General features: G+C 43.0%; 1 protein-coding gene across 1 annotated transcript in view; it reads right to left on the reverse strand.

Moving 5' to 3' along the window:
* The window catches only part of LOC126982596 (uncharacterized), a 33,782-nt gene extending 11,891 nt beyond the window's left edge, over window positions 1-21,891 (reverse strand). The window contains exon 1 of the mRNA XM_050834773.1: window positions 21,590-21,891. Coding sequence (XP_050690730.1) covers window positions 21,590-21,851 — 262 coding nt within the window. The 5' untranslated portion in view covers window positions 21,852-21,891. The remainder of the gene's footprint in view (window positions 1-21,589) is intronic.
* Window positions 21,892-25,052: the final 3,161 nt, after the last annotated feature.

Below are 25,052 nucleotides of genomic sequence, written 5' to 3' on the forward strand. Positions count from 1 at the left end.
GATGAAAGAGGAAGATAGGAGAGAGATGCAGGAGTATAAGGTAGAGAGAAATGTGCAGAGAAGAAATGGATGAGAGGAAAATAGATAAATTGCATGAAAAAGATGGGACGAAGGAAACGCATACAGATAAAGAGCAGGCAAGGAAATAGAGAAATAATAAGAGGAATGAGACGACAACGAGATGAAAGATGAAGAAGAATGAGACGTAGGGAGGCAGGGAAGAGTAAACAGAGAAGACGGAAGGGAGGAGGAGGAGGAAGGACGGGAGAGAGGAAGAGCAGAGAGAGAAAGAAAGGTTAAGCAAGACATGGAAGAGGGGAAGGGAGGAGGAGGGAGGTAGGGGTTAAAGGGGACATATTACCTCGCACGACAGGTGACGTAAGATTAACAGGTAAATCGATAGGTATTGATTGGTGTACCTGTGTATAGGTGTGGAAGCCTTAGACGTGTGCAGCTAAGAGTGGCAGGGGCGTGGGTAGGACGGTTCCCACACCTGACCTCTCCAATGTGTGTGTGTGTGTGTGTGTGTGTGTGTGTGTGTGTGTGTGTGTGTGTGTGTGTGTGTGTGTGTGTGTGTGTGTGTGTGTGTGTGTGTGTGTGTGTGTGTGTGTGTTTATCTATCCTACCCGGGCTTTTTCTTTCTGCTCGTTTGCTTGTCTGTTTTTTTTGTGTGTGTTTTTTTTATCCTCTCTAAGTAATCTTAATTTGTTTGTGTTTGGTACTATAATTCTTCACTACTATCTTTGTTGCTGTGGTGGTGGTGGTGGTGGTGGTAGTAGTAGTAGTAGTAATAGTAGCAGTAGTAGTAGTAGTAGTAGTAGTAGTAGTAGTAGTAGTAGTAGTAGTAGTAGTAATAGCGATAATTTTCCTTCTCTTCCTCCTCCTTAGTGTTCTCTCCTATCGTTATTCTTCCCATTACTATTCTTTACTTTCTATTATCATTATTATTATTGCTCATTGCGACCATCTGCGGGAGGCTTATTAAGTTTCCACCGCCTTTCCATAAACAAGCACCCATTGTACTCCTCCTTTACGGCGCCATGTGACCGTGTTTGTACGATAATCTCAGTCAGTTTTATTCCCCGGCGTTCCCCTGTGGCTCGCCTTCCCATTAGCTGACTGTTAGGCAGGTTCCGTGCCATCCTATCTTGCTGCAAACTTTTCCTTCTGTTCTATCTTTTTTGCATTTGATATTTTCTTCTTCACGTCACTTATTTTTTTCTCCTTACACTTTCCATGTCCTTGTCAGAGCATAATGGCTTTTCCTGTTTTTGTGATCACCAATTATTGTTTTTTTTCTTTATGGTTTATTTGCATCATTTACATTTTCCGGTTTTATTTTAATTTCTTCATCTTTTGCATCTTCTTAAACTGTACTTTCCTCCTCCATGTCCTTGTCTTTCCATAATAGTTTTGCTTTATTCTCATGTACAAATCTTTTCTTTATTCTCTTTCTTTATTTTTTCATCTTTCTATTTCTCTTCTATTTCTAATTCACACATTTTTCTTATTTTCTTATTTTCTACGTTCTTGTCTTTGCATAATTCGTTTTCTTTTCACACATATTACTCTTTATATCTATTTTCATTTACTATTTTTTTTTCCTTTCTTCCCGCTTTCCATTTTCTTTAACTAATACATACTTTTAACGTCCTTGGCATTACAAAACGGTTTTTTTTATTCTTATCCATGATTCTTTCTGTTCCTCTTTTTTATCCACTTCATTCTCCGCATTTTCCTTTATCATTTACTCTTTTCTTTCTATACATCTTTGGCTCTTCTTGACATTTTTTCTTTACAATTTATTTAACTAACTCGTATGTAAAGCTTTAGCCCACAATTTTATTTTTCTACAAAGTAACTGGTAATGTAACTTTTCATCTTATTTTCTCTCATATTAACTCTTATTTCAACTTTTCCTTTCCTTTCCCTCCAAGCTAACTCGCATACCACATCCTCTCCACTGGTTTCCCGACAACTCTTGCCTTTCCGTCCCTTAATTTGTCCACTACCCTGTTATTTTCCGCGTATATCTCACTTTCATTTTTTTTCACAGCTTTCTCTTTTCTTTATCTGACTCAATTTTTTTTTTCAGCGGCTTCATTTCATTTCCTCAATATTTTTTCCTCCGTCATCTTTCATTCATTTTCCGCTACTTTCCCACTTCCTCTTTTTTCTAACTTTTTCTCAGCTTTTTTCTTCATAATTTTACAAGTACTTAAGCCTTTCATTTTGTTCTTGTTTTATTTTTCTTTTGCTAATGTTTACTACTCTGTTATTTCGGTCGTATTTCTTACCATTTCTTGTCTGATTTATTTTTTCACAATTTTTCTATTCATTTGTAGTATCACCGTAACACTTAAACTTTTTTCCCCCTTTGGTTCTTGCTATTTTTTTTATTTTCGTTAACGCCTATGATTCCTCTCCTTTTATTTTCCCTCTTTTTCCCCATTTCCCATTTTTTTATTTCTTTATCTACATTTTGTTCATATTTCTCACCACTTTTCTTTTTTATTTGTTTGGCAATTTTCTAGTTAGTTGCAGTATTACCTCAGCACTTTTTTTCTTCTCTCCGTTAATGCGTATGTTTCCCCTCCCGTTATTCCCTCACTCACTTCCAACTTCCCATTTTCTTCATTTTTTACCTTCATATTTTCATGGCGGGAAACAAGATCGACATCATGATTGTGTGGGAACTCATGACTCTTCCTCCCTTCAATCCTTCCTACTTTCTTCCTCAACCTCAACCCCTTCTCTTTCACCATCGCCACAACCCCTACTCCAGCACCATCACCATCACCACCACTATCACTATCAGCGGTCATCGTCCATGCCTCCCTCATCACCATTACTGCAGGCTCTAATCTCTCCGCAATCCACTAATGTAAAGTTTATCTTCAATGCTCATTTTCCACCCACTTCACCACCACTTCCACTTCCTCCTCCTCCTTCCCCGCCATTACCTTCAACACCTTCCCATAATTCGCGTCCAACCCACCACAAACACCACAACTAACGGATTTTTCCACTTATTTCTGCTTGTTTTTATCCTTCTTTCTCCTTCTTCTCTTTCCTTTCTCCTCGTTTATCATCCGTCTGCCATTTCCATTCACATTAATATTATCTTCAGACTCCCCGAAGACCAATGCAGTTACCATAACCAATGTTCTTCCTTGCTTCCTCTTGCTTTTCTGCCTTTCACCTCCTTTCTTTCCTTTTGTTCTTTCACTTTTCCACTGTTCATATTCCCGTTAAGCACTTGCGATCTTCCTTTCTTAGTTTACAAATTCAAAACCTTCATTAAGCTTCCTAATTTCCTTTCGACTCCTCTCTTTTTCCTTTATTTATCACATTAACTCGTATTTTCATTAACTCTTTCGATCTACCTTTCTTAATCTAAACAATCGACAGTTTCCTCTCTCTTCCCCTCGTCCTTACCTAACTACACTAAACGCTCTCCTAGGACTGTTTTTGTTGCTGTTGTTTTATTCCGTCACAAACCTCTAGCCACATACACTCAGTCTTCTTCACCTCTTCACCATACATCTCCCGTATACTACATTCCCCATATTCCATTCAATGCATTCCAATAGCAGATTATTCCACAAAGTTTCGGCATAACAACAGCTTTCCACACATCTTTCCCTCACATACATGCAAATTTCACCCCATACCATGCACACATCTCATGCATTCTACACACCTTCCACTCACGACATTCCATCTGCAAGACATTCCACATAGCTTGTAGCATAATGATAGTTTCCCGCACACCTTTACCATCATAAGAACAACACTCCAAAAACTACCATACATTAAAGTTTGACTCACTTTTTTTCGTTACCTCCAAACGGCAATAGCCAACACCACACATTCCACATAACTTTCAGGCAAAATAGAATCGCTTTCCGCCACGCGAACGTCATCCCGTGCACTACAATATTTAAAAACCTGACTCATAACTTTTCTCCTAACCTCCATTCAGCACAAACCAATAGAACAGCATACCTTACAAAGTTACAAGTTCCAGGCTTAGAATAATACCTTTCCACCATATACGAGCTTCATCCCAAACAGTATAATATATAAGAGCTTGCCTCATAACTTTTCTCCTAACCTCCATTCACCACAAGTCAAGTCATACTATTATAAGTTTCAGGCTAAGAGTAATAGCTCCCCCCATACTAACATCATACCATACACTACTACCATACTTAAAAGCCTGTCTCGTATATTTTTCCCTTACCTCCATTCACCACAAGCCAAGAGAACAACATACCATATAAGTTCCAGGCTAAGATTAATAGTTTCCCCAATACGAGTCCAGCTATAGCGGATGCCCCCTTAACTTTACCTTGCCTTTTACCGTACTACCAGCCGCATCCCATACACTATACAAGGCTCCCTCCCACACACATGCCCCCACACACCCTCCAATCACTGCATTCCACACAGGTATACCGTCCCGCCAAACAATAATAATAAACAACGCTGCCCCTACCCTCGTTACCTGCCTGTCCAGCCTATATACCTGCCTTGCCTTAACTTACCTTACCTCACCCCCCTCCCTCTCTCTTTCCCTTCCTTAGTTCCCTCATAACTTCCAACCAACCCTTTCCTTACCTTATATTACCTTCCTTTCCCTCCATATCTCTTTCCGTTCCTCACCGTCTTTCTTACTCTGTCTCGTAACTTAACTTTCCTTCCTTCCTTCCTTCCATTACTCCCTCCCTCCCTCCTTCCTTCCATCCCTCCCTCGCTTCCTCCAACAAACAAATTCCCTCTTTCACCCCCCCCCCCCCACCTACACATTCTCAGCCTCTCCACATTCCACCGAAATACGCAAAGTTCCTACCGCCAATAAACCACACACACACACACACACACACACACACACACACACACACACACACACACACACACACACACAATGGAGGTCGTGCCCCGGGTCAGGTGTGCGCCTAACGAATGGTAATGTTATGCAGGTATGATGCGACCCGCCAGCCAGGTATATACGGACAGGTGAGTGTGCCCAGGTGTGTCCGGCGGGGGATGCACAGTACGGGGAAGGTGCTAATTAAGGTGATGATGGTGGTGGTGGTGGTGATGGTGGGTATGACATTCCTGGGGCTTCTGGTGCTACTGGTGGTGGTGTTATCTAATATTAAAGTGGTGGTGGTGGTGGTGGTGAAGGTGGTGGTGAAGGTGGTGGTGTGGTTATTATTACATTCCCGGTGGTGGTATTTAATTAAAAGGATCACATAACATATTGCACAGATCCACTTCACGTATACACCTTACTTATAAAACATGTTAAGGGTATATATATTAATCCATTGCGTGTGTAATAGCGCTTAGGAAACGTTATAAATCCCATGGCGTGTGTAACGGTATTGGCGGTGGTGGTGGTGAGTTTATTGGCGGTGGTGGTGGGAAGTTTATTGGCGGTGGTGGTGAGCTTATTAGAACATGATTGATGGCGCTTCTGGTGGTGTTGGTATTCCTGTCAGCTTCCTCCTCCTCCTCCTCCTTCTACTACTACTACTACTACTACTACTACTACTACTACTACTACTACTACTACTACATGTGATGATTATGGAGACGACGATGTTGTGATAAGGTTGAGGAGGAGAATGACGCTAAAGAGAGGAATAATAAGAAACGAAGTAAATAAGGACAGCAAGAAGACGAACATCAACAACAACAAAGGCAAGAAAAAGCAAGAACAACAACAAAAAAATAACCATCACCATCATTATTACTTACTATAAAAACAAAGAAACCGACTATTTTCGCTTCGTTTACAAATAAAATAAAAAAACATCGTTATTACCGACACTATTTCACTCTATTAAAATCACCACCGTCAACAACACATTTCCATACACCCAAACATCCACAGCAACATTTTTCTTTTGCCTCTGAATTCCGTGACTGTCCCCCCCCCCCCTCCCCCCCTTCATCACCGTCAATTTTCACGGTCATCTTCGTCATCATCACATCGACTTATCATCACCATCACTCATCAGGACACGCAGGTAAGAGGAGAGAAGGGACGCAAGGGTGGAAGGGGGTGGATGGAAGGGAAGGGAAGGAAGAATGAAAGGGAAAGGAATGAATAAGAAAAACATTAAGGGAATGACTGATAAGGAAAAATGAGAAAAGTATAAAGGGAAGGAGAGAAGGGGTAGAAGGGCAGGATGGAAGTAAAAAGAAGGACGGAGGGATGAGGGAAAGGGTGGGAAGAAGGGGTTGAGGGAAGGATGAAAGGGAAAGGAATGAGAACAGTATAAAGGGAAGCTAAAGGGAAAAGGTGAAAAAAGTGAGGGATGAAAAGGGAACAACGAAAATGAAGGAGAAAAGACGGAAAGCAAAGCATATAGGGAAAGACTGATAAGGAGAAAGTGGAATAAAAGTGAAGGAAGAAGAGTGAAAGGAAAGGAAAGGAAAAAAAGGAGGATGTGAAGGGAAGGGAAAGGGCAATGTAGAAAGAAAACATGGGAAAATATATAATGCAAGGGATAGGAAGAAAATAAAGGAAAAAAGATGTTAAGAAGAAAAAAGGGAAGTACAGAGAAAAAACTTGGGAAATAAATGATAAGGAAGATAAGGTTAAAACAGGAGAAAGGATAGAAGGGAAGACAAGGAAGAAGTGGATGAGGGCGTGGAGGGAAGGGAAGCGTGGGAAACTTACACGAAGCAACGACACGCCCTTCGCTCAGATACCGGAGGAGAGGCGGGAATGACGTGGAGAGGGAGGGGGGGGTGGGAGGAGAGGCATGGGTGTGTGAGATAAGAGGAAGGAGAGGAGAGGGAGGGAGAGAAAGACAAGCAAACGCAAGGAAGGAGAGGAAGGAATGTCACGAGGCAACACACCATACGTAAAGGTTTATCGTGGAGGAGGAGGAGGAGGAGGGGAGAGGTCATGGGAGGGGTGAAGGAGGGAAGGCCTATAGGATTATGATGAGGTCTGAACATGGAGGGAGATTCTACCTCCATGGGTCTGAAGGGCAAGGCAAAATGAGAGGGAAAGGTGAGGTGAAGGGAGGGGTGAGGTAGATGGGGAGAAGAGCGGTGGAGGGGTGGAGACCATGGTGGAGACAGACGTTCATGGACAATCTAAGGCGGGGAAGAAGAGGAAGAGAAGGAATGCATGAGAGGGGCGAGATGAGGAGTGGAGGACACGTGTGGGGATTAGGGAAGGCAGTGGGTGAGGTAGGGAAGAGGGGAGGTAATGGATGGGGGGGGTAGAGATGGTGTGGAAAGGAAGGGGAGGGGGAAGGGGTGACCGTGACATACCAGGGTAGGGAAGGGGAGGGGAGAGCCAGACATGACGAAGCAGGTAAGGTAAGGGTAGGGGTGAGGGGGACAAGCAGACAGGTGGGGGGCAAACATGACGAGGCGGGACAGGTAAGGGAGACGGGGAGAGGGGTAAGCAGACAGGTGGGGGGCGCAGGGTGTGGGGGGTAGACATGACTAGCCCCTGCTCATTAGGCTTAGGCAGGACACAAATTTGCGAGGGCGCCGGCGAGCCCAGACGTAGGCCTACAGGTGAAGGTCAGGGAGCCTCAACCGCCGCCGCCACCCGCTGCCTCAACCAAGCAACAACGCCCGTCCCCGCCGCCGCCAGGAGGATACAATAAAAAACAACGCATACGAAAATAACGAAAACAAAACCCCCGCGGCCGTGAAAAAGAAAAGAAAACGCATGATATAAACAGACGAAATAAGAACGAAAATACGCTGCCAGTGATGCAAAGTAAACATTTAGAGGAGAATGCGAAAAAATAAACCATGTATGAAATGAATGAAAACAAAACCCCCGCGGCCTTAAGGAATCAAAGAAGGTCACGTAAACAGAAGCGACACCAATGTAAATACGCTGCCATGGTAATACAGGAAAAACATTAACGATAAGAATAGTAATATATTGTATGTGAAATGAAGGTGCATGTCGCAAAATATATGAGAACTAGCATATGAAAAAGGAAAGTACAAGAGCATTAATATATAAAACTATGTAAAAGCCAGATATTCCATACGCCACTTTAGGAATGATAAAGGAAAAAAACTATTATGGGAATGACGGATAAGGAAAATGAGAAAAGGATAAAGGGAAGGAGAAAAGGGATGGAAGCAAAAAGAAGGACGGAGGAATGAGGGAAAGGGTGGAAAGAAGGGGTAAAGGGAAGGATGAAAGGGAAAGGAATGAGAAAAGCATAAAGGGATGGATAACAAAGGAATGCAGGCAGGTAAAGGAACGTGTCATATACATCCACATGAACCGAAGAAAAAAAAAAGATGTAAAGAGAAGTAAATATCAAGGAATGCGAATGACACGAGGCCAAGCAAAACAAATACACTTTTTTTTTTACAACAAAGGAGACAGCTCAAGGGCACACAAAAAAGGAAACAATAAAAAAAAGCCTGCTACTCGCTGCTCCTAAAAAGAATCGAAAGAGGTGGCCGAAAGGAAAAAAAACATGATGAAAACAAAAAAAAAACAGTGACAACGAGAAAAACAAATACAAAACATGAAAAACAAGAGAAAAATTACAAAAAAAAAACGCATAAACTTTGAAATAAAACAAAACATACAGGAAAAACAAACCCTGCCAACCAAAAAACAAATACAACACTAAACTAAAATACAGACACACAAGATTTTACAGGCCTACGTATATAGCAGAGAGTAGTAGGCCTCCCTCTACCCCCTTCTCTCTCCCTCCTCCCTTAATCCCTTCCCCCCGACCTAACAGCCATCCGTCAAACCTAGCACTGAGCCTCAACCCTCCCCCGCCCTCCACCCCTCAGTCTCATCATTATTAACCCTTATAAGTAAAAATCAATATCCGTAACACCCCCACACGCGAGGCACCAGCAGAGGACAGCGCCAGACACACACACACACACACACACACACACACACGGATACACACCAATACATCAGCCCATCGCGTGTACCGTACGGAGGAAACACGACAATCCCTCCGAAACTGACTCTTTTTAGCCTCTCATTCAGTTTTCTTTACAGGAGCAGTGCATAACGGGCTTATTATGTGTATATTTTTCATGTTTTGCCCTTGAGCTGATTAATCTACTGTAAAAAAACGAATGAGAAAAAAGGAGATGGAAGTTGTGAGGAAGGAAAAGGATAAAAGAAATGAGAAAGGATGTGATGGAAATATGGGGAGGAAAAAGGAAAGAAAAAAAAACATCAGGGTATTGAGTGCAGATGACCGTATACTTTTGATATCACAACAACATATTCCACAAGTCTTCTTAATCCATGCAGCTTACTCAGAAAACACGTCAGAGTATATACATTAATCCATTGTGTCTGTGATAATATGGCTTAGGAAACGCGATAGTCAGTCTGGCATGTGTAACCGTCTAGCTTCATATCCATTGTGTTTACCGTACTTGGGAAATGCATCAGTTGTCAGTCCTTCCTTCCTTACTTAGAATACACGTTAGAGTATATAGTAATAATTTCGGTGTGTAATGATACTTAGGAAACGCGATAATAAGTCTGTAACCGTCTAACTCCATACCTATAATGTTTACCGTACTTGGGAAATGCATGCGATATCAGCCCTTCCCGTGTACCGTATTATCAGGAAACAACACACGTCAACATAGAAGATCAACTATGCGTGTAGAAAGCTTTAGTAATTCATAAACACACAAACACACACGCACAGAAATAAGGCCAAACACACAAATATATTCATTGAAATCTCGTGAAAATATTGCTGAGAAAAATAAAGAAAAAGAAAACTCGTGTGTGCGTGTGCGCGCGTGTGTGTGTGAACTGCCAAAACAAATAAACACGCTATCTCTAAAGACACGAACACACTCAAATCCGTCCCAAGTATACACAAATCTCTCTCTCTCTCTCTCTCTCTCTCTCTCTCTCATCCCTTTCCCTCCCCTACTCGAGTCTCCTTCCTCTCTCCCTCCTCATCTCCTTATCCCCGTCACTTCCTTCTATGTAATCGCTGCCTCTTCTCCTTTCCTCTCTCTATTTATTCCTTCCCTTTAGAAATCACTGACGGGGCCTCTCTCACCCTTCCTCCCTCCCTTTCATCGTCTCCCTTCTCCTCTCTCGTGTGACCTTTCTGACCTTTCCAAACTCACATGTTATTTTCCATTCCAATTGCTTCGCTTCCTCTCTTTCCCTCTTCTCCCCTCATTACACCTCATTTACTCTATGCCATGGATCTATATATATTATCTCTCTCTCTCTCTCTCTCTCTCTCTCTCTCTTCGAAGACCAACAAGTGGATGCTATTCCTTGCTAAATCATGTCTTGGAACCACACACACACACACACACACACACACACACACCAGCACCTTATGTGGCACCCGTCATGCACACGTTCCCACATCCTTACTTCCGCTCCATAAAGTTGCAGGCTCGGAGTGAAGGCGAAAAAAAAATAGAGGTTGGAGGGAAAGAAGGAATGGAGGAAGAAAGGAAAAAAATGCGAATGGAAGAAATAACGAAGGAAAGAAAGGAAAAAAAGGGTGAATGAAAAAAGGACGAAGGAAAGAAAAGAAAAGAGTGAATGAAAGAAGGAACGAAGGAAAGAAAGGAGATATTGGGAAGAATGAGAAAGAGGGGTGGAAATAAGAAAGAATAAATGATGAATGTGGGCTATATAAATAAGGAAGAAAGGAAGGATAAGCGAAGAAGAAAGGAAAAGAAAGAGGAATGAAAGAATGAGAAAGGGAGGAGAAATTAATAAGCAGTGAGGGGATGGAAATAAGGAAGGAAATCAAGGGTAAATGAGGTTCGGGAAAATGGAAATAGGAAGGAATGATCAAAAAAAGGAGAAATGCGAAGAAAGAAGAAAGACGTGAAAGATCCTCAGCAAAACGATATGGAAGGAACAAAGAAAGGAAAGAAAAGGAAAAGAAACAAAAATGGGAACAGTAAAAGAAAACAAGAAAGAAGAAGTTAAGAGATGAAAGGATAGGAAGCGGAAACAGCTGCGAAGGAGTGAAACAGGGGATTGAATAAATACGAGAGGAAGGAAGGGAGGATAAAAGGAGGAGGAGGAAGAGAAAGGCAAGGTCACTAGAAATGCATGGAAGATAGATGAAAAGGAGAGAGAGAGAGAGAGAGAGAGAGAGAGAGAGAGAGAGAGAGAGAGAGAGATGATGTAGACGGATGAGAGGGAGGAAGGAAGCAAGGAAGCACGGAAGGAAAAATGAAGGGAGGAGGAGGAGGAGGAAGAGGAAAGCAAGGTCAAAGGAGGAGGGTTGTGGATGAAAGGAGAGGAAGGAAGGAGGAGAAAGAGACGAGAGAGAGAGAGAGAGAGAGAGAGAGAGAGAGAGAGAGAGAGAGAGAGAGAGAGAGAGAGAGAGAGAGAGAGAGAGAGAGAGTCAAAAACGGTGAAGAGCTCTCAAACAGAACACCACCACCACCTCATTCTACTCCTCTTCCTCTTCGCAGTGAAAGAACTCTCAAACCTCTCGACGGAAGGCAAGAAAAAGGAGGAAGAAAAGGAGGTGTTAAGTGATGAAAAGATGAAAAAGAAGCAGAAAAAAAAGACAAGGAGAAAAACGATGTGTATGTATGAGAGAGAGAGAGAGAGAGAGAGAGAGAGAGAGAGAGAGAGAGAGAGAGAGAGAGAGAGAGAGAGAGAGAGAGAGAGAGAGAGAGAGAGAGAGAGAGAGAGAGAGAGAGAGAGAGGTAAACCATGACACAGTGAAGTCAGTAAGTCGACCTGTTTACACAAGAAAATTTTTACAAGTTCCAAACCTATTTCTTTTTTTTTTCTCCGTCTCTCTTACACCGAGTGGGCCAAAAATTTGTGAAAGTACAATATTCAGTGACTTTCCTCTTTCTCCTTCATTCGCTGAGAGAAAGAAAAAGGGAAGGAAAAAAAAGAATAGGAACGGGAATGTGTAAGAGAGAAAACCCGCAAGATGAACCAGATAAGATAGCAAAAAAAATTAATAGCGAAGAGGAAAAGGGAGAAGGAAAAAAGAGGAGAGAAAAAATGAGAGAGGAGAATGTGCAAGATCAACAAGATAACTAGAAGAAAAAATCAGAAAGTAACGGTGGGAAAAAAAGGGGAAGCGAAAAGGAGAGAAAGAGAAAAAAACACTCCTGTACCACAACATATTTCTACCTTTTTTATATACTTTTTGTGAATAGTAAAGATAATATTATATGAGAGAGAGAGAGAGAGAGAGAGAGAGAGAGAGAGAGAGAGAGAGAGAGAGAGAGAGAGAGAGAGAGAGAGTCAAGTGGGAATGATGAAGGTACACTTGGCACAATCTCAGCACCCTCTCCTCGCCCTTCGCTGTGCCACACACGCTACAAAGGGCCAAAGACGCCGCCTGGACCCCCAAGTGTGACCACCGGCGCGGCCCCAGGGTATGTATGTATGTGTGTGTGTGTGTGTGTGTGTGTGTGCAAAACCACTACTACTACTACTACTACTGCTGCTGTTGCTACTACTTTAACATTACTACCCAACACGACTACTACTAACAACGATACTACTACTACTACTACTACCACTACCGTACTACTACTACTATACTATTACTACTAATAATAATAATAACGATACTATTACTACTACTAATAATAATAATAACGATACTACTTCTACTACTACTACTACTAAAAACGATACTACTACTACTAACAACGATACTACTACTACTGCTACTACTCCAAATAACAGTGATAGTAATAATCCTGAGCTCAGACTTGCAGATATCACGCACAATGCAATCGGATCAGGTTGTCAGATTCGAGATAAAGAGGTAAGCTTATTAACTGAGACCAAAAAAAAAAAACAGTAATAAAAAGAAAAGGTACAAGAAGAAGAACGAAAAGGAGGGCACCACTATAGAAAAAAAATATTAGCACGGTATATGTGAAACGGAAGACATTACTTTACCCGAAACGAGGCTAAGTGAAATAGAGCAAGATTTATTGTAGATGGAAAGATTAGAGATAAATTATAGGGGAAACAGGAAGCGGAACATTCACCCAGAGAAAGCAAGGGAAACGGAGGAGAAAAATGCGAGGTCATACACTTGTGAACGAGAGAGAGAAGGGTTGGAAGAGGAATAGCGTGACTTATGAAGAATTTGAATAGTAAAAAATAAGAAAAGTACATACAGAGATCACTGAACCCAAGAAACTGTTAAGGGAATCACGAAGGACAAACTGCGGAAAAGATACACGAATATGCAATGTAAAGATGACAAGAACGAAATAAAATATGTACTCGCTGGCTGCCGCGTCATATGAGAGGAGGAGAGGTAAAGAAAAAATAAGCTTCCGCAAATATGATGAAAGAAAAGAAGAAAGAAAATATATAAACTTGATTCATAGATATAATTCATTCATATTTAATTACAAGTACGATCTATTACCATCCTTCAATAAACTGTGCACTTAATTCTAATAATGTCTCTCTCTCTCTCTCTCTCTCTCTCTCTCTCTCTCTCTCTCTCTCTCTCTCTCTCTCTCTCTCTCTCTCTCAGTTGCAAGGAAAAGATAAATAAATGAGAGGTACTTTTTTTTTCTTGTTCTTTCTCTCGCTGATAAACTCTCTTGCTTTCAACACGCAAAGTCTTTATTAAACTTTTTTTTTTTCCTTTAGTCTGAAACGAGGTCCTTCCGCGTTGTGTGTGTGTGTGTGTGTGTGTGTGTGTGTGTGTGTGTGTGTGTGTGTGTGTGTGTCTGTGTGTGTGTGTGTGTGTAATGACAGTCAAGGTTGAATTTTATGGTACAGTAACGGGGATCATAGGACGGAATGGAGAGAGAGAGAGAGAGAGAGAGAGAGAGAGAGAGAGAGAGAGAGAGAGAGAGAGAGAGAGAGAGAGAGAGAGAGAGAGAGAGAGAGAGACGAAAACTAGAAAATAAAATAAAACAGGAATTGGAGGAAAAGACAAAACTGGGTGTCGGAGAAAAATAATTGAAAAAAAGAAGAAAAAAGATAGACGTGACATGAATAATGGGAATGAGAGAGAGAGAGAGAGAGAGAGAGAGAGAGAGAGAGAGAGAGAGAGAGAGAGAGAGAGAGAGAGAATGTCACCCCCCTTCCCCCTCATACACTCACACATGATCAAAACAACACAACACCACGCCTTAGCCACAGACAAGATAAGAGGCGGGGCGGGGCGGGGCGAGGAGGGAAGGCAGGCGGCGTTATCAGTGCTAGGAATAATCACGATCACGAAATAGGAGTAAAAAAAAAATAATAGGCCCCATAAAAATAGTCACCCACGCAGCTCAAAAGAAGAATTCCTCGTATAATTGCATAGCGTGGGGGGAAAAAAGGAAGACAAAAATACCGCCCAATGTTGCAATATTAACCTATAAAATATATTGCCACCATAAACAATGAAGTAATAGCAGTACCGAGTAGGAATAGCAACATGGAATTCTACAACTACTTCAACAACTTAAACTACTAATAATCTTGTCACTACTACCGCTACTACCACCAACACCACTGCTACTACTACTGATACATTGACTGCAACCACTACCACGAACGAAACCATTTAACTCCGCTTATGACTCAGTACTCAGCCTAACTAGATTTCACCGCACTCCCCCTCCTTAAACCGCCCGACAATCTTTTCACCCCCAGAGTGGCTAAGCTGAGTTTTGGCGTGCATGAATGACCCTGCTGAACTCTTATGACTGCCATGCTGTCTTATTCAATAGCCAGAAATACTTCAAATGGCCATCATTCTCTACAAAATATTGACAAATGGCATCGTTTCACTTTGTTGTTTCTAATGATGACGATGATGTGAATGTTTTCCTACAAACAAGTCCTTACCTATCCTGCAATAATGCTGTAACCTGGTCTGTGGTGCGGCAGTAACACAACAGAAACCTCATGAACTCATTATCGGCCACGCCTGGCAGGGATACTCACGGGAAACTCAAGAATTAGGCATACCTTAGGCGCTCCACTGCCCGCCATGCCTCTCTCTGTGTTCTCTCACCAACGGGACGTCATTGCTAACACAGCTGAGTGACGTTTTGCGCGCGAGCAGGAATTTCGCAAGTAGTATTGGTCATTCTCGCACGCCAACATGCGCCCAAGAGATTGAAGCCAAGAGAGAGAGAGAGAGAGAGAGAGAGAGAGAGAGAGACAAGGAGGCCAGAAGTGTAATGCACGAGTCACAAGTCATCCTGGGAGCAAAAACTTGGGTGTGTAAGTATGTTGGTAGGCGCAATGCAACCTTCTCCCTTCTCCCCGCCCGAGGCCTGGCTGACCTACCCACCGGCCCAGTGTGTGTGTGTGTGTGTATGTGTGTTTAAAGGTGTATAGCGCCAGGGGACGGCTGCTATGCTATGAATATTTTTTTTATGATGTAGCGAAATTCAATACTCGTGCATTATAGTAGTGTGTGCGTGCGTGCGTGCGTATTGGAATGACGTAAGGGCCAAAGGAAGAGGAGGGCCAGGCGGGAGGGGAAGAGGAGAGAATGTCTGTCGCATGTCTCCTCGTCATCTCCCCCCTGCCAACCCCTCCTCCTCCATCCCTTCCCTTCCTCCTACTCCCCCCGCCCATCGTCGCGCCACGCATCGCTACCGTAATCACAAAGTCGCCCTGGTAACCTTCACTTGTCGGTTTTTACTTTTTTGTACTCCAGAAATTAAGCCAACCACACACACACACACACACACAGGCTGTCTCCCCACCACCTCCTCCCATCCATGACTGACTGAGATATGATGAAACTGCTGCTGTACTGTTAGTTTTTTGTTATAACTCGTAAAATTTTAGGAGACAGGAAAAAAGAGGCGAGGGCAACGTGAAGAGAAAGTGTCCGCAGTAAGAGGCAAGTAAGTGGCTGGTAATGACGCCCTCGCTACCTCACTGGACTGCTGGCGAGAACAACCAAAGAAAAAGAAAGAAAAAAAAAACAATACGGAAGAACGAGGACCAAAAAAAAAAAAGTGGAATTGTCCGAGATATTCAAACGAGGGGCGAGTCTGTATTGACCTCGCCGCTGTACCGTCCTCGGCTGCTAGTGATAACGCAAAAAAAAAAGTGCAAGAAAAACTGGAGCAAAACTATCCCCTTTAAAATATTCAAGGCGGGTATCGATGTGTCCCGTTGTCTTTACTGGCATCGTACACTGGGCTGAGTTTGCGTGGCTTGCTCTACCTGCCACTGTAGCCTACCTGATATTTCCTTCTATTCTTTATTCTTATATAAGTGCTAGTGCTGTTTAGGGGTGAAAATGACGGGAGGTGTAAACGTCCAAGGGGGAAAATGACGGGAGGTGTGAAATAATGTCCAAAGGGGAAAATATCAGGAGGGAAAATGACGGAAGGTGTAAATGTCCAATGGGGAAAATGACGGGAGGTGTAAATGTCCAATGGGGAAAATGACGGGAGGTGTGAAATAATGTCCAAAGGGGAAAATATCAGGAAGGATAATGACGGAAGGTGTAAATGTCCAAGGGGGAACATGAAGGGAGGTGAAAAGGTCCAGGGGTCGTCCATCGCCAATGTTACGAGTAAGTGGAGGGGGAAATAGCATAAAAAAGCTTACTGTAACTCTGAAATGATAAACTTATGCTGGTGATTAAGAGACGAAAGAAAAATTAAATGGTGAATTGCCTAAAATAATCAAATAACTACAACTATACTATATTAAGCTTACATTATCACGCGTCCTTTTCTATTGTCTGTTTAATGGTAGTAGCAGTAGTGGTGGTAGTAGTAGTAGAAATAGTAGTAGTAGTGGTGGTGGTCATGTTGCTCAAGTAATTGATCGGTACCGCTGTTTGTATTAGCTGCGTTAAATCAGACAGCTTTGCATAGCGGCATTAATTAACACTCGTATATCAAAACTACTGACATTTCCGTATTCCCACAAACACTCATTCTCCCTCGTGTGCCAGTGGTCATAATCTGTGATTCGGGATAATTAACTGAAAAAAAAATAATTACACCGTCGAAACGATATAGTACTAAGTCTTATTATTTCCTTATGTGCCTAATATACGATAAATTGAAAAGGTTATCGAATCATGTAAGGTCATTATGACATGGCTACTCGGGAGATGGCAATGACGCAACCAGTAAAATATTAAAATTGATTCATAACTGACCACATTTTTCTGTTCCTTAAGTAAAACCAGACTATGGACTGAAGAAAAAGAAGCGATGAACACCACTACAACTACCAAAGACTATTGCTACTGTGGAAAAAAAGGTGCATGATACTGTAAGCTAAATGGTGTAGTTATAAATGACTTGCTCCTCTTTCCTTACAAACCCTTGCTCTATACAACCATTCACACACTAGACGACTTTTTTAACCTCCTTTCTAAGTTTCTGTACGGGCTGCATCCTGCCGGTCTTTTTATCCATCGTCTATACACGTAAAGCCGCCGGTCTGTCTCCTTACATCGCCGCACGAAAAACAAAAGTCGCTGGGGCAGAACTTACACATGTGCTGCCCAGCTGTTTTACCCTTCCTTTACGTGGATAATTGGGCACTACCTGGGGAAACCTGGGGAAGTTACTGTAAACTGAGGCACGTAACCCGGATGTCGCAACCGGCCGAATGCACGGAGGCGGCGACTCTTTGCGTAACAGGCTTGGAAAAAAAAGGTGAGCATCGGGGAAAAAAAAAACACGTTCAGCATATATTTTTGTTTACTTTCGTTGCTACGTGTAGGTATTGCTGGAGGCTCATTAGCGTTAGTCTCGTGCGTGTATATGGTATTAGAAATGTAAGTATTAGCAAGAAAAAGGTAGTCAGTGTTGTATTTCGGTTGTGACAGCATCAACGTGCAGTTTAATTGATTTCTTTATTTTCTATCCTAACTGCTTCCTCCTTTCCCCTTCTCACACCTCATTTATTCCCTCCAGTTTGTTTTTAATGCTTATGTCGCCCGTACACACACACACACGCACACACACACGCGCGCGCACGAATTACCGATACAATTATGGGATTTTAGTTCTCCAAATGCAGTATCACACATTTTTCCCCCTTCCAGAATAGACGGGTTAACGTTTTCAGGTAGGGATATTTTACGCGTGGAAATCCGGGAGTAACTTTACAATGACTCTGCAACTCTCTCTCTCTCTCTCTCTCTCTCTCTCTCTCACACACACACACACACACACACACACCACACTTACTTCAAATTCCCCACCAGAGAGAACAAAAAACAAAAACAAAAAACAATGACAATATTAAGTGAATGGGACACGACAATCAACTGAAGAAAAGATTTACCATACATCAATAAAAAAGCCTAATTATTCTCCTTTCCATCATTTACTCCACCCAGCTGGGCTGTCACGAAGCCTGGACGCAGTATGTTGTTGCTCTCTCGCGGAAAGGCAAGGCGACAACCCGGCCCAGCCTCTTTACCAGCAAGTTTACGGCTGTGCACTGCGCGACCCGACTCTGAGGCTGTCCCACGACCCGGCCCCGGCGACACCATTACGGGAAAGAAATACTGGAAGGCTAATTGTTGGTGGGGGGAAATTTGAGCTTAAAGAGGGAAAGAGAGAGATAGATAGATAGACAGAGATAGAAGTTGCATGATCACTGTTGAAGTCACCCCCGGATTTCCACGCTCAAGATACCCCCTGAAAACGTTGACCTGTCTGTCCTGGGGAAAAAATAAATAAAACCTCTTGTGTGATCCTACATTTGAAGAACTAAAACCCCTAAAATTGTATCGGTAATTCTTTTTGTGTTGTTGCTGTCGTGTGTGTGTGTGTGTGTATACGAGCGACATAAACACAAGTAACAATAAAACCACAACCCGTGACTTCTTCCGCGGAGCCTCATAAGATACAGCCCAATTAGGTGGGAAAACCGCGACCTTGACGACCCTCTCCCCAACCCTTTCCTGATCCTCCCGCCCCGAGCAAAGGCTTAAGACGCCTGTTAATTTCTCCGGGGACGTCCACTCAGGTCAGGGTGGGCGGGTCAGTTCCCAGCCAGGTCACCATTCCCGTTTAGGTCAGGTAGCAACGTGAAATCAGGTTAGGGAAAATTAATGGCTCTACTTGTCTGCCTTAACAAGAGCTGAACTATTCGTTGCACTTCACAAACTTTGATAAAATATATTTATTTTCAAAAGCTAATATAGAACACGTGGGATATAATGAATATCCAAAATAAATGATCTACCTGGACTTTTCAATATAAACCTCCACTTAAGGAAATTTGTTAATCAATTTTCTCAAGTTGAAGAAAATAATGACTCATACAGTGGGACGAGGGAACATGCTCTGCCTTGTCATTAGTTATCTCCCTTACAGAAGCCAACTCGCAATACACACCGCCAAGTACGGAAACATATATTATTAATTCTCAAAGGTTACCATAGTGATTATCCGCCGAGAAATTGGTAGCAACAAGACTGAATTTAAGAAAAAAAACTTGTTTCACTCGCAACGGAAAGCGGTTGCTCCAGTATGTCAATGAGATTACACATATACTAATTACGTATGATATTGATGAGGCCATACATTCTTGGTAACCTAACCCGATTTCCGCAGAGCAGTGCATTCCAGCACCACAAAAGTCTAAACATGTTGCTTTATCAACACTCGATGAAGCGCCCCGCCCCACACCAAACACACACCAAGCACGCGACACACACACACACATACACACCAAGCATGCGACACACACACACACACCAAGCATGCAACACACACACACACACACACACACAACAAGCATGTGGCACACACCTGCACCACGCCACAACACAGGTGGGAGTGCACCATATTGCGACACACACACACACACACACACACACACACACACACACAACAAGCATGTGGCACACACCTGCGCCACGCCACAACACAGGTGGGAGTGCACCATATTGCGACACACACACACACGGTATCGCTAAGAATTAAAACTGATACGTAGAAAATATGAAGTATTATTTTGTGTTATATATTTAAGGAAGAGGAAGAGAAGCGGTACAGTCAGACAAGCGTGTGTGTGTGTGTGTGTGTGTTGTCCCCAAGAAAGCTTCATACAATCATATTAATTCACATGTTCTGTCAGGGAAAGGAAATAAGTCTCTCTCTCTCTCTCTCTCTCTCTCTCTCTCTCTCTCTGTGTGTGTGTGCGTTCATGCAAAGGACGAAAACTGTGGCATGAGAACATTTGCATACCAATTAAAACTACGTGAATGAACCGAATGAGTTATATCCAAACATTTATTTTTACGTCGGCCTCCCACGCACGACCTTCCCCTTTGTTGACATTACGGGTGGAGGAATCCTGACCGTGAACTCATCTCGTCAATAAAGGATGAGAATCGAACCGCAAACACGAAAGAGGCGCTTCGATTACCTGTAACAAGCACGGTAAATCCTCCTTTGTTTGCTGTCTGAAGCCGAAGAGAGAAGACAAAGTGAAGAGATAAACAAGGAAACGTGTGTGTGTGTGTGTGTGTGTGTGTGTGTGTGTAGGGAGAGTTAATACACGTGGTAAAGTAAGTGTAAACAAACAGTCAGACGAGGTGGAAAAAAATACTTATACCACGCCCTGAAAAAATAAAAGATAGAGAACAAAAACAAACAATACTGGTTGCTTCACTATCGGGTTCACGGGCAAAGTTCATCCCTAGAGTTTGCTTGAGAGAGAGAGAGAGAGAGAGAGAGAGAGAGAGAGAGAGAGAGAGAGAGAGAGAGAGAGAGAGAGAGAGAATTCCACTAGAACACGTGTAGTAAATATGAAAGACAAGAGAAAAACTATTCAAAGTGATTAGAATACAATGATTGGTCAGATTTTAATATGTTCGCTCCTCGTCATCGCGCGAACATTGTTTTGGTAATTACTTGGCCCAGCCCGAGAGGCGACCTTTTGTTATTGTTGTTGTTCCCTGGTGCGCGGCTCGCCACGTGCGGACAATGGCGTGGTGAGGTCACTGGCCAGGATTGTTTCACCGCTTCCATCAAGGTTGTTTCCGTTTCATCACACGCAGACTACACTGTTTCCTTGAGTCTCCTCGCGCATTGAAAGTATCGCTAGTTCTGCGTAACAGGATCGCATCATTGTAACTTAAGTCCGAACTCCCAACCACTCCTATTATTTTCATATGGACAAGCTTTAAAAACTCCCTTACTTTACTGGAGTTAGTTTACTATTTCAGTTGGACTGCGCTACTCTTTTGGTGAGGTTTTGATACCATTCATCAGGTTGGCCCAGGCAGTCTTTACTAAGGTCCTGTCATCTGGAATCAGCCGCACGCAGCATCACAGCTTCCCTGAGCCTCCCCGATGTTAGAAGTTTCCCCGTGTGGCTGTTCTGTGAGACGGGACAACGTCGCCAAACGAAGCATGGCCCGAAACGGATGACACGTGAAGCAGCCAGACGGCCGCCCGCCCGCCCGTGCCACCCCGCCGCCGCTCCTCCTGACGGCGGGGCAGCGGCAGGAGGGCGGGGAGGCGGCAGACCCAGCAGCGGCACCATCGATTGATGCAACACCAGCACGTGCCGGGTGCGCCAGTCAACACCCAGCTGACCCCGGGGCAGGCGGATCGATAGCTGCTGCAGGAGGGCGTGACGGAGGCCTACCTTGGGTGGAGGTGGAGGTGGGCAGCAGCGTCTCCTCGTGGACGTAACCATCTTTGTGCAGGATGACATGGGTCAGGCTGGGGGACAGCGACACCTTGGTTTTGTCCTCGTCCTTCAGGTCAAGAAAGCACTGAATGGTCGTGTAGCACAGCGCCCACGCCTGCTCCTCGGATATCGGGGCACCGAACGCTGTCAAAATACTCTCCAGATCCAGGCACCCACTCGCGTCGAGCACACATCCCGTGGACGCGCGCTGCGACATCCTCACTCCACTATGTCTGACAGACCACTGAACGTGTTGCGCGGGCGCGCGGTGTGACCCATGACCACGCACTACTTCCAAAGAGAACGGAGGAAGAGGGAAGGCAGACTACTATATTTTCGCAGGATTACCATTATTCTGCTCTACAATAGCTCCACACACTGTCATGACATAATAATCTTCGCGGCTTGACGTTTCTCGGAATTATCAGGGACAGCAGTCCACTAATTCAATAGTAACGTGTTAGATTTAGCATGAGATGCAAAGGTTGCTGGATAGGTTCGTGGAGTAAACACATGGATGCAACACAGGGCGATGTCTTGTGTGCCGTTCTTGACACCATTATGTTTCGGGCTAGTTCGGTCACACTTCCACCATCACCACGAACAATATTTACCCCCTTGGTCGCTATGCCTGGCCACTGCATATCTTGGGGCCCCACAGTAAGGCATGGGCTTGTTTCGATTGGTAAAGAAACAATTTTTTACAGAAAGTAACTGAGTAGTAGAAAAATTGTCCTGTAGGTGGCAGGCTAAGGTTGTTCTGACCACTCATCCTTCCCCTACTATAAGTGTTTGGCTGTTAGGTCGTTCGGTGGTTCGTATGCTAGGGGCTTAGGGGTAAGGTCTAGCTAATATCCTTGGTATTTAATATAAGCTTTGGTGTAACTTTTTAGGTTTAGAGAGGGAGAATGGGGTGTTTCTCTGTTTTCTTCCCACCTCTCTCTCTCTCTCTCTCTCTCTCTCTCTCTCTCTCTCTCTCCAGCTTAGTAATATGTCTCATATGATTATTAAGCTCGTGTTTTCAGTGTGATAGGTTTGCTTACAATGGAACCACCCTGAAACAAGATGGCAACAATGAAAATCACATCCATCAGCTAACACCTTCAAAATTGGGTGTCGCTTTCAAATATTCATTGTACTCACTTCATTGGATTGGTTGTTTCCATTGCATGACGTAAATATTTGGCGAACATACGTTTGTTGTGATAAGAGTAAAACATGTGCTGTGAACCCCCTGAATATGACTTAAACAAGTAAGCATGCGTATGAATTGCAGATAAGTTAACGCTGTGTTGTTCCGAGAAAGGTCAAGGAGTGTACCGCCTCCGAGATGGTGCGGCGAGTGTGTTCCAGCAACGGGACGGTCCTGATGTTTATGTTAACGAGACCTTTATGCTCCCCGCCTCCACGCACACACCTGCCTTGTGTATCCTTTGCACACCTGTGGCTTGTCCAGGCTGACACACACACACACACACACACACACACACACACACACACACACACACTGGAAGAGCCCCATCCCTACCATTGTAAATTTAATAAACAACAAGTAACCATATGAGAGATTTGTATTCATATTTATATTAGATTAAATTATATTATACGATTTAAGTTTATATTTATATTTAATGTACACAAATATATCTATGTTTAACATGTAAATTTTCAGCCTCTGGCTGCACACCATATGAATAAACCGTTTATAATTAGTATTATTATTACACACACACACACACACACACACACACACACACACACACACACACACACATATATATATATGGGTTGATAGATAGATAGACAGACAGATAGATAGATAGATAGATAAATAGATAGATAGATAGATAGATAGATAGACAGATAGATGAATAGATTGACAGGTTGCCTTCTAGATTTAATGCTTGACAGACAGGTATATATATATATATATATATATATATATATATATATATATATATATATATATATATATATATATATATATATACACAGATAGATAGATTAATTGATAGGTGATTAATTTTTAGATCTTACATACATACTAATAACCATATTAATTTTAAAATCCTAAAAGTGCCTGGCTATGGTCTGGCAAATGAACTCTCCTTAATACTATCGAATACTATCGAAAGTGCAAGAAAACAGGGATTCAGGTTTTCAAACTGAACTTTTTAAAATCTTCATCGCTCGGACGGTTACAGCCTAGCATTGACATCAATTCAGGTGAACTCACATCTCCAGTTTGTAGATAGCCAGCTCTCAGAAATGTTTGAAGCTTCTTTAAGGAACTTAAAATATTGAGTGTGGAGACTGTGACGGCGCGACAGCCACTGGGCCGGGGGTCAGGGAGGCGGGGAGGGTTCAGGTCGCAGAGGCTGGGCGGCCTGAGGGCACTTAATAAATTGGGAAGAGAAGCCTCCTTCACACACCGTATTTCGGGCCGCTAACGAGGCCTGGTGGCGACTCCATCCTAGGGCATCACACTCATCACCCTCACTCACCACACCCACGCACCCACACTCGGGGGCGGAGGTGTGGGAACCTTATAAGATGAACAAATATTAGCTCCATCATACCCAAGTGATTTAAACGGTCTTTGGGATTACTTCACCATAAGCTGTTCCTATCAATCCATATATTCATATCGACAACAAAATAAATTTTGACAACACTAGTCCTGCGTCCAAAGATATTTAAATGAAGTTTTATAAGAAGAAAAAAGTTATAAAAAATCAGTTTGAAAATGAAAAAAAGTATTAATAATGAAAGAATGAAAGAAAACTCATGGTAGTCATTTTCCTCTCCAGCAATTATAATCCCTCACTCGCCTGACGCCTGTACCGAATGAACAATGAAATAATACATTCAATCAAATTTGGAATTAACCACTCAATTATCCATTGATATTAAATCAGAGAGAGAGAGAGAGAGAGAGAGAGAGAGAGAGAGAGAGAGAGAGAGAGAGAGAGAGAGAGAGAGAGAGAGAGAGAGAGAGAGAGAGAGAGAGAGAGAGAAGGGGGGGTACATGCTGTTTACGGTAAGGGAGACAGATGAATGGCCAAACTCCTCCTCTCCCAAAAATATGATCTTGTTTATTTATGCCAGAGGTATCGCGACACTCCTCTGCTGAATGATAATGGAGTTAAGATCACTGGAAGGAGGAAATACAATAATGGAAAGGCTGAAAAACGTGCTAAGATACGAGAGTACGAGCTTGACTAAGGCTTGACCCAATCTCGTAAAACAACAAAAAAAGTAAGAACAATTATACAATACCACTCCCCCGTGTGTTTCCTTCCACGCCATTGAGTATCCTTCACACGGAACGGTCGTCATTGTCTCCCTCTCCTGCGTTCTTGGCTAAGGTGCTGAAACTCTTACGATAACGGCACTCGCTAAGGGAGATACATAACGT

This window comes from Eriocheir sinensis, chromosome 51 (assembly GCF_024679095.1).
Source record: "Eriocheir sinensis breed Jianghai 21 chromosome 51, ASM2467909v1, whole genome shotgun sequence".
NCBI classification, from domain to species: Eukaryota; Metazoa; Arthropoda; class Malacostraca; order Decapoda; family Varunidae; genus Eriocheir; species Eriocheir sinensis.